The 10,000-nt window shown below is 47.1% G+C and overlaps 1 protein-coding gene across 6 annotated transcripts in view; it reads left to right on the top strand.

The window, feature by feature from the left end:
• The window catches only part of LOC143298722 (F-BAR and double SH3 domains protein 2-like), a 201,760-nt gene that overhangs the window by 114,941 nt on the left and 76,819 nt on the right, over positions 1 to 10,000 (top strand). For all 6 annotated transcript variants that reach the window (XM_076611631.1, XM_076611634.1, XM_076611632.1 and 3 more), the window contains one exon: positions 3,609 to 3,753. In XM_076611631.1, coding sequence (XP_076467746.1) covers positions 3,609 to 3,753 — 145 coding nt within the window. The remainder of the gene's footprint in view (positions 1 to 3,608; positions 3,754 to 10,000) is intronic.

The following is a 10,000-nucleotide window of genomic DNA, read 5'->3' on the forward strand; positions in this document are numbered from 1 at the left end:
ATGCTCTATCTCAATCTGTCGAATATGAAATTATGGTGGTGGTTTTTTTGTTGTTGTTTTTTCAGAATTGGACACGGGAAAAAGACAAGATTGGGGAAAGGTTGAAAACCAAACCAAAACCAAACCCAAAACAAACAAAAACATCTTGCAGCTTTCTGTGCTTCTATTATTTTGACGATGTCATCAGGGTAAAAACAAGCCTTGTATATGTGAAAACAATAAATAAATAAATGAATAGATAAATAAATAAATGGATTGATAAATAATTTAATGAATCATTTGGTCCCTTGTGTGGTGCCCAGTCTCTCCAAAAATATCTGTCCAGCGAGGGACACTGGAAAAAACATTGGATTAGCTTGGCATCTCTCATCACACTTCCCTCTCTGTTGGGAAAACAAACCTCGCAGATGTAATGAAATGAATAATAATAATAATAACAATGATAATGATACTAAAAAGAAAGAAGTAAATAGATGAACAAATCTTCAGATCCCATGTGTGGTGTGGATGACTCCCAACATGCCGTGTTCACTTGGGACATTAGGGGGGAAACATTGAGATTAGCTTGACACTTTTCCTGTCTTGTTGTTTGAACACTGTAACCACACCCTTCGCTCTGGGGGTCCAGCAGACTTTGTGATTCATTATCTTCTTCTTCTTCTTCTTCTTCTTCGTTCGTGGGCTGCATTTCCCACGTTCACACTTATGTACACGAGAGGGCTTTTACGTGTATGACCGTTTTTACTCCGCCACGTAGGCAGCCATTGCGGGGGTGTGCATGCTGGGTATGTTCTTGTTTCCATAACCCACCGAGCACTGACATCATTACATGATCTTGTAACGTGCGTATTTGATCTTCTGCTTGCCGAATACACACGAAGGGGGCTCAGGCACAAGCAGGTCCGCACATATGTTGACCTGGGAGATTGGAAAAATCTCCACCCTTTACCCAACAGGCGCCGTTACCGAGATTCGAACCCGGGACCCTCAGATTGAAAGTCCAACGGTTTAACCACTCGGCTGTTGCGCCCGTCATTCGTCAGTTAGAACTAACTCATTCTACCCCACTGCCACATGCCTGCTACAACTCCCCTGGGTCAGCACTACATGACACCACGGCAGAAAACGAAAACAAATCAGGGTTGTTCACCAGAACGGCGAAAACCAATGGAGAATTGTCAGTTTAATCGGTCAGAGTTTCGTTTTCATACTTCCGGAATCCTTAAACGGTTGGGTTTAGAATGCCAACTGTACCAAGCAAGAATGAACGAAATTTGAATAGTGTGTTGGAACGAGAATACTCGAACATGGTCCACAGGGGAAGTAATCATGGAGTGGAATGAGCTGTTAGCCTCCCTTTGTCTCCTGCACTTCCCTCTGCCATGATGTGGGCTGTTGATGTTGTGAGCTGTATGCTTTTTTTTTTTTTTTTTTCCAAGTCCCTTGGGCTGTGGATGTAGAGCTGGAGTCTGTGTTGTTGCTGCTACAGTTGCTGGTTCATGTGATTGCATTTTGTGGATGTGAAAACAGCATGGAAAGAATTGTTGTTTGTTTGTTTTGTTTTGTTTTTGTTTTTATTGTTGTTGTGGCTGTTGTTAATCAGGTTTGAGGAAATGGAGGAAAATAGGTCCGTTCCGGTGTTCGGGTTATCGTCGCGAATGTCCTTGATTTTTAAAGCTTGGAGGAATCTGAGGAAAATGGTTCTTTTTCGGAATTTGGGTCTTTTTTTTTTTTCCTAACCGTTTGTTTTTAAAACACGTGAAATGAACTCTATTTTCTTTACTGTATAGATAGTGTTGAATGTAAGCGCTGCTTTTTTTTTCTTGACTTTTTTTCCCCCGCTTGTTTCGTATGTTTGTTTATTGTGCATTTGTTTTGATGTTTATTGCCTTTGTGTGTTTTTTTTTTACAGTTACTTGCAGTGTTCATTCTCTCTCAGAAGTTCTCTGCCTATGCTTGTATTCCCCCCCCCCCATTAGACGTTTTATTTCACTTTATCGTTATCATTGTCCTGCGAGTTACATTCTTCTTTTTCTTCTTCTTCTCAGACGGAAATTGGACAGACTACAGGGGGTGTATGCTTCCCCCTATGGATTTTCCCTGTGTGAGAATGACAGATGGGAGGAGAAAGGGAGAGGGGGTGTGAGGGAGAGGGAGGGGAAGAGAAGGGATGTGTATGCAGAAGGAGGAGGAGATGGAGGGGTGTGTATGCAGAGGGAGGTGGTCCACTTGAAATAAAGCTATATGAAGTTGTTTTTTTATCTGATTTCCTGCATGTCTCCTTTGCTCTTCTTGGAGATGTCGCATTAGTGGCAGAGTCACTTTCCCGCTCTGTCTTTTGCTCTTTCTGGTTGAACGAACAAGGGGAATCACTCTGGTTTAAATTAAGATACAGACATCAGATATTTGACCGTTCTGGTTAAACTGAGATACAGATACCTTAAACTTGACTGAAGAAGGGGGGTCATTCTGGATAAACTGAGATCTCTATCTCTCTCTCTCTCTCTCTCTCTCTCTCTATATATATATATATATATCTATATATCTGTGTGTGTGTGTGTGTGTGTGTGTGTGTGTGTGTAGAGATAGACAGATAGATAGATACTCACTCACTCTCTCTCTCTCTCTCTCTCTCTCTCTCTCTCTCTCTCTCTCTCTCACACACACACACACACACACATTGCAGATGCCGCCAAAATATTTGTGGTGCAAAAGTACATATGCACTCATTTTTGACGCAGCAAGATTTCAACGGGAAATCTAAAGTTTATCTGAAAGTGCCAGAAAATAAATTGACATCTGGCCTTAAATCACCTGTGTCCGTCTGCTGATATTCGTCGTCTCTCTCTCTCTCATCCACCCCCCACTCTCTCTCTCTCTCTCTCTCAAACCCCCCCCCCCCTTCTCTCTCTTTCTAAATGTCATATTTGTATTTGGATCCCCTTCAGAAGGGGCCGTGGCCTATACTGAATAAACAATTTCGTTTCGTTTCGTTTCTCTCTCTGTCTCTGTCTGTCTGCCTGTCTGTCTGTCTGTCTCTCTCTCTCTCACCTTTTCCCTTCATCCCTCAACCTCACTCATCACCCTCCAAATCTCTCTCTCTCTCTGTGTCTCTGTCTCTCTCTCTCTGTGTCTCTTTCTCTCTCTGTCTGTCTCTCTCTCTCTCTCTGTCTGTCTCTCTCACCTTTTCCCTTCATCCCCCAACCTCACTCACCCCCCACCCCCCCAACCCCCAATATTTCTCCCCCTCTCACTATCTCTCTCTCTTTCTCTCTCTCCTTTTCCCTTCAGTCCCACAACCTCTCTCTCTCCCCCTCCCTCTCTCTCTCTCTCTCCCCTTTCCCTCCCCCCCCCCTCTCTCTCCCTCCATCTCTACCTTCCTTCCCTCCATCTTCACGGTTCTCCCATCCTAACCCCATCCCTTCGGCTATTAACTGATAACCATTATCATGTTTAAACGACTCACCCATCATCCTACTACGTTCAACATCCATAGGAAAAAAAAAAGTAATTCCACCCTCCCCTAACCCACCCCTACCCTCACCTCATCCCGCCCCCCCCCACCCCCCAACCCCCCCCTGCCCCCTCCCTTATCCCTCTCCTTTCAGGACGGTGGTGACCGTGTGGCGCCACCTGCTGGAGGAATCGGACCGCCAGGCCAAAGCGAGGCTGCAGGCTGCCGAAATCTATGCCGACAAAATTGCCGAGCCCATCAAGGGAGTCAAGTCCACAAAGCAGCAATGTACCAAGAAGGTAGGGCCGTGGTTCTGTCTGTCTGTCTATCTGTTTGTCTGTGTCTGTCTGTCTGTGTCTTTCTGTCTGTCTCTGTTTTTCTTTCTGTCTCTGTCTTTCTGTCTGTCTCAGTGTCTGTCTTTCTGTCTCTGTCTCCGTCTGTCTGTCTGTCTTTTGTCTGTCTGTCTGTGTCTTTCTCCTGTTTGTCTCTGTCTGTGTCTTTCTGTCTGTCTCTGTCTGTTTTTGTCTGTCTTTCTGTCTGTATTTTGTCTGTCTGTCTGTCTATGTGTGTGAGAGAGAGAGAGAGAGAGAGAGAGAGAGAGAAAGAGAGAGAGAACGTGTGTGGGGGGAGGAGGGGAACTTGTTTGTGTGTGTGATAGAGAGAGAGACAGATAGAGAGAGTGTGTGTGTGTCTATGAGTGTGTGTGGGGGGGGGGGGGGGAGGAGCGGAACTTGTTTGTGTGTGTGTGATAGAGAGATAGGGAGAGGGGGAGAGATATATATATAGAGAGTCTATGTGTGTGTATGTGTGTGTGTGTGTGAGCGTGTGGGGGTGGGGGGGAGGAGGGGAACTTGTTTGTGTGTGTGATAGAGAGATACAGAGAGGGGGGGGGGGGAGAGAGAGAGAGAGAGAGAGTGTGTGTGTGTGTGTGTGTGTGTGTGCCTGTGAAATGGCTTCACTACGGTTTCTGTTGCCCCCTTCAATCTGTGCTGTTGTGTTGATCTGTTGCTGATGCTATTGCCTATACTTTAGAGAGTGCTACTACTGCTACCACTACTGTTGTTGCTACTAAGTACTTCTGCTGCTGCTGCTGTTACTGCTGCTGCTGCTACAACAACAAGTGATACTACTACTACTACTACTGCAACTGCTGCTACTACTGCTGGTTCCCCTGCTGCTACAGTAACTGCTGGAGTTGTTTGTTTCTGATCATCTGTGTCTTTTTCTGTCTCTGTCTTTTTACTGTCTACCTGTCTGTCTGTTTCCCCGTCTCTCTCTCAGTGTCTCTGTGTCCCTGTCTGTCTCTTTCTGTGTCTCTGTCTGTCTCTCTGTCCCTCTTTCTCTGTCTCCTTCTGTCTCATTTTCTCACTCTCTCTGTCTCAGTCTGTCTGTCTGTCTGTCTGACTCTGTCTCACTCACTCTCTCTCTCTCTGTCTGTGGCCCTGTCTGTCTGTCTCTCTTTCTCTCCCCCCCTCCCCCCCCGCCCCCACCTTCTCTCTCCCTCTCTCAGACAGATAGACAGACAGACAGACAGACAGACTCACAGACACATAGACACAGACACTGAGACTGAACTCACAGGCAATACAAGCAGCGTGTACAGCTCAGTGAGAAAAAAAAAAGAAAAGAAAAAAAAAAAGCCAGCAGTGTGACACGAGTGTTCCCGAGTTGGCCAGGGCTGCAGACAGGCAGACTGGGTGATGCAAATTCTGAGCGCTTGGAGTCAAAGGGCTGGTCATCAGCAGAAAGTGTCTTACCCCCTCACCCTCCCACACTCTCTCCCCCCTCCCCCCCAATCCCTCTCCCCCACTCTCGCACCCTCACCCCCCACCCCAACCCCCCACCTCCATCACCCATTTCCCCACAGGACAGAGCCATTCTTCCTCTCAGGTTACTGAGAGGATTGGATGATGCAAATACTCAGCACTTTGAGTCAGAGAGGTCTGGTCATCAGCAGAAAGTCTTGCCCCCCTCACCCTCCCACACTCCCCCACACACTCTCCCACCCACCCCCAATCCCTCCACTCCCACTCTCGCACCCTCACCCCCCAACCCCAACCCCCCACCTCCATCCCCCCCCCACCCCCACCCCACAGGACAGAGCCATTCTTCCTCTCAGGTTACTGAGAGGACTGGATGATGTAAATACTGAGCACTTTGAGTCAGAGAGGTCTGGTCATCAGCAGAAAGTGTCTTGCCCCCCTCACCCTCCCACACTCCCCCACACACTCTCCCACCCACCCCCAATCCTCCACTCCCACTCTCGCACCCTAACCCCCCCACCCAAACCCCCCACCTCCATCACCCATTTCCCCCCTAGGACAGAGCCATTCTTCCTCTCAGGTTACTGAGAGGACTGGATGATGCAAATACTGAGCACTTTGAGTCAGAGAGGTCTGGTCATCAGCAGAAAGTGTCTTGCCCCCCTCATCCTCCCACACTCCCACACACTCTCCCACCCACCCCCAATCCCTCCACTCCCACTCTCGCACCCTAACCCCCCCCCCCAACCCCCCACCTCCATCACCCATCCCCCCCCACCTCCCCCCCCCCAGGACAGAGCCATCCTTCCTCTCAGGTTACTGGATTGGATGATGCAAATACTCAGCACTTTGAGTCAAACATGCAAATACTGAGCACTTTGAGTCAAAGGGCTGGTCATCAGCAGAAAGTGTCTTGCCCACCTCACCCTTCCACACTCCCACACACTCTACCACCCCACCCCCAATCCCTCCCCCCCCACTCTCGCACCCTCACCCCCCAACCCCAACCCCCCACCTCCATCCCCCCCCACAGGACAGAGCCATTCTTCCTCTCAGGTTACTGAGAGGACTGGATGATGCAAATACTGAGCACTTTGAGTCAGAGAGGTCTGGTCATCAGCAGAAAGTGTCTTGCCCCCCTCACCCTCTCACACTCTCCCACCCCCCACCCCCAATCCCTCCCCCGCACCCCCCTCCCCCGCCCCCTCTCGCACCCTCAACCCCCCACCCGCCTCCATCATCACCCATCCCCCCACCCCCCACCACCCCAGGACAGGGCCATTCTTCCTCTCATGTTACTGCTCCCCCACCCCCACCCCCCCATCCTCACCCATCCCCTCCTTTTTCTAACTTGTCGTGGAAATGGATGTCTGGGGGAATCTCGACCTTCTTTTGCATGTTAAGAAAGAAGGGGGAAAAAAATCGAAACCACAAACAAGTGCGTCTCTTTCTTTTTTCTTTTTTTTGTGAGGAAAGTTGAAAAGTAGAAAAAAAGGAAGAAGAAAAAAAGAAGGGAGTAAGAGGAGGAGGAGGAGAAGAAAAGAAAGGAGAATTAGGAGGCGCGGGTGGGTGGGGAGTGGAGGGAAAGGGGGGAGGGGGGGGGGTGGGCAGGAGGAGAAAACAAGCATACATGAATGCCAACAGGCAAAGTTCCTAAAAGAAAAAAAAAAAAAGAAGAAAAGAGAAGAAAAAGAAGAAGAGAAAAAAAGCCATAGACAAACTACTTTGTATTTATAGAAACGACTTTCCAGCTTTCATGAAACCAATTGCAAAATGTTAACACTTTAAATAGCAAGAAGAAAAAAAAAAGAAGAGAGTAAGAAGAGGAGGAGAAGAAAAGAAAGGAGAATTAGGAGGCACGGGTGGGTGGGGAGTGGAGGGAAGGGGGGGAGGGGGTGGGGGGGCAGGAGGAGAAAACAAGCGTACATGAATGCCAACAGGCAAAGTTCCTAAAAGAAAAAAGAAAAAAGAAGAAAAAGAAGAAAAAAGCCATAGACAAACTACTTTGTATTTACGACTTTCCAGCTTTCATGAAACCAATTGCAAAATGTTAACACATTAAATAGCAAAATGAATAAAGACATAAATAAATGAACAAACGAGTCCATAAATAAATAAAATGAATACATACATACATACATACATAATATATATATATATATATAAAATGGGGGTACTGGAAAGCAGATCGTCTTGCAATAGTACTTTTTTCCCCCCATCGCACATTGTTGTCACCACAGTCTTACCCTCATCTCGGCCTTCGACCTCTGACCTTGGCCTTCGAATGGCTTTGTCTTCTTGGCCGTAATCAGTCAGTGATGTTCATGTCAAATTTCTGCCATTGTGTCATGTTGTGTCACGTGATCATTGACACCTGATATTGATTCGGAACACGTTTGTTCAAGACATTGACGGGCGCAATAGCCAAGTGGTTAAAGCATTGGACTTTCAGTCTGAGGGTCCCGGGTTCGAAGCTCGGTGAACGGCGCCCTGGTGGGTAAAGGGTGGAGATTTTTCCGATTTCCCAGGTCAGCATATGTGCAGACCTGCTAGTGCCTGAACCCCACTTCGCGTGTACACGCAAGCAGAAGATCAAATACGCACGTAAAAGATCCTGAAATCCATGTCAGCGTTCGGTGGGTTATGGAAACAAGAACATACCCAGCATGCACACCCCCGAAAATGGAGTATGGCTGCCTACTTGGCGGGGTAAAAACGGTCATACACGTAAAAGCCTACTCGTGTACATACGAGTCAACGTGGGAGATGCAGCCCACGAACGCAGAAGAAGAAGAAGAAGTTCAAGACATGCTTTCTATTGAACCGGCAAGATTTTTCTTTTCTCGTTTCTGTCAAGTGAAGGCCCTGCTAATATTGTAATATTGACCCCCCGCTCTGCTTTCTGTGTTGTCTTGTCAAGTTTTACACAGTCATTTTACACACATACATGAACACACATACATATACACACGCGCGCGCACACACACACGCACACACACACACATACACACACACACATGCACGCATGCACGCACACAGGGGGTGGGGTTGGGGTGTGTGGATATATGAGAGAGAGAGAGAGAAGCACATGTCCACATCTGCTCGAATACAAGGCCAACAATGAAGTGCTATCACGTAAGGCGCGCCCTTTCCTTTAATGTCAACAATAGCAGTTGGATACACCACTGCATGTTATTTGCGCCGAATTCCTTTTGTTGAGAAGACGCCATAGGCATGGCGGTGGTAAGGATAGTAAGAAAGCCCGTGTCAGTGTCGAGATGCGCCAGAACAGAAATGTTATCATGGGATGCAAAGTATGTATTTGTATTTGTATTACTCTTTTTGTCACAAAAGATTTGTCTGTGTGAAATTGGGGCTGCTCTCCCCAGGGAGAGCGCGTCGCTTCACTGACAGCGCCATCTTTTTTTTCCTGCCTCCAATTTTATTTGTCTTCCTATCGAAGTGGATTTTTCTACAGAATTTTGCCAGGGACAACCCTGTTGTTGCCGTGGGTTCTTTTACGTGCGCTAAATGCATGCTGCACACGGGACATCGGTTTATCGTCTCATCCGAATGACTTGCGTCCAGATCACCACTCAAGGTCTAGTGGAGGTATTGGCGTGTGTGTGGGGGTGGGGGGAAATACTGGCGACTGCCAGTGTGATTCGAACCGGTGAGTGCGCTCATATTCTCCCAGAAACACATGCATTCCTGTGATCAGTATACCTACATACGAGGAAAAAAAACCCTTCTGAATTGTAACTAAACCACAAAGAAAAGAAAGAAGAAAAAAGAAATTCAAAATGATGTCCGAATACCGTAGTTCATTCTTGTATTTTCTAATCAACGTATACACAGGGATGCTGGGTGCCTTAAAATCTCGTTTTTCTTTTACTTCTTTATTTAACGTTTTTATGTGAGTGGAAATAGGTACACAAAAGTCCACACTGGTATGCATGTATGATAGTCAGTCGTGTTCGACTATGACCATCAGAACAGCAGAGGAGGTAACTGCTGTCCCGGACTATCTGGGCTAGAATTTGATTATAATGGAGAGTGTCTTGCCCAAGTTACATCCCCACTCTCTCGGCCAAGAGGGTTTTAGGACAGTTGGCTTTGGGATGATTCCAAAAGGCCAACTAGCACTCAAGACTAACTCTCTCCATACGAACGGCGAAAGAGACGACGTTAACAGCGTTACACCCCAATTACCATCATCAAAATATTGCAAGAGGAAGGCTCTTATACTGAAGAGGTGAATGTTGACAAAGAATACCACAATTCTTACGACGGAAGCTAAAGGTTGGGTCATTCAGACACCCACTGGACATCCGAGGAGTCTGTGTGGAGGAGAAGAGAGGACTGGCCGTACTGAGTGGAGCCAGGGCAACTTTGCCTTCTGGTTTGAGAGGCACAGTCCTTCACAAAAGACAGCACGTAAGGGCGGGCGGTTGCGATCTACTTCGAAATCCTTCTTCATTGCCCTCGCTTAGAAAGTCGTCCATCATATTGCTCACTGCTTTTCTCTGTGTTTCTGTGTATCTGTCTGTTCCGTTGTCTGTCGTAGAAATATGGTAGTGTGTTGTGTGAATGTCTCTCTGTGTCTGCGCCTTTGTCTGTCTGTTTCTTCATCTATCTGTCTGTCTATCTATCTATCTCAGTATCTGTCTGTCTGTCTCTGGCTATTTTTCTGCCTGTCTACGTCTGTTTAGCTGTGTAACTACCTATCTTTTCCAACAACCCGTTTTGACTCCCCCATTTCCTGTAGTAGTTGTTTTTCAGT

Source organism: Babylonia areolata, chromosome 24, assembly GCF_041734735.1.
Source record: "Babylonia areolata isolate BAREFJ2019XMU chromosome 24, ASM4173473v1, whole genome shotgun sequence".
In the NCBI taxonomy this organism is placed as follows: domain Eukaryota; kingdom Metazoa; phylum Mollusca; class Gastropoda; order Neogastropoda; family Buccinidae; genus Babylonia; species Babylonia areolata.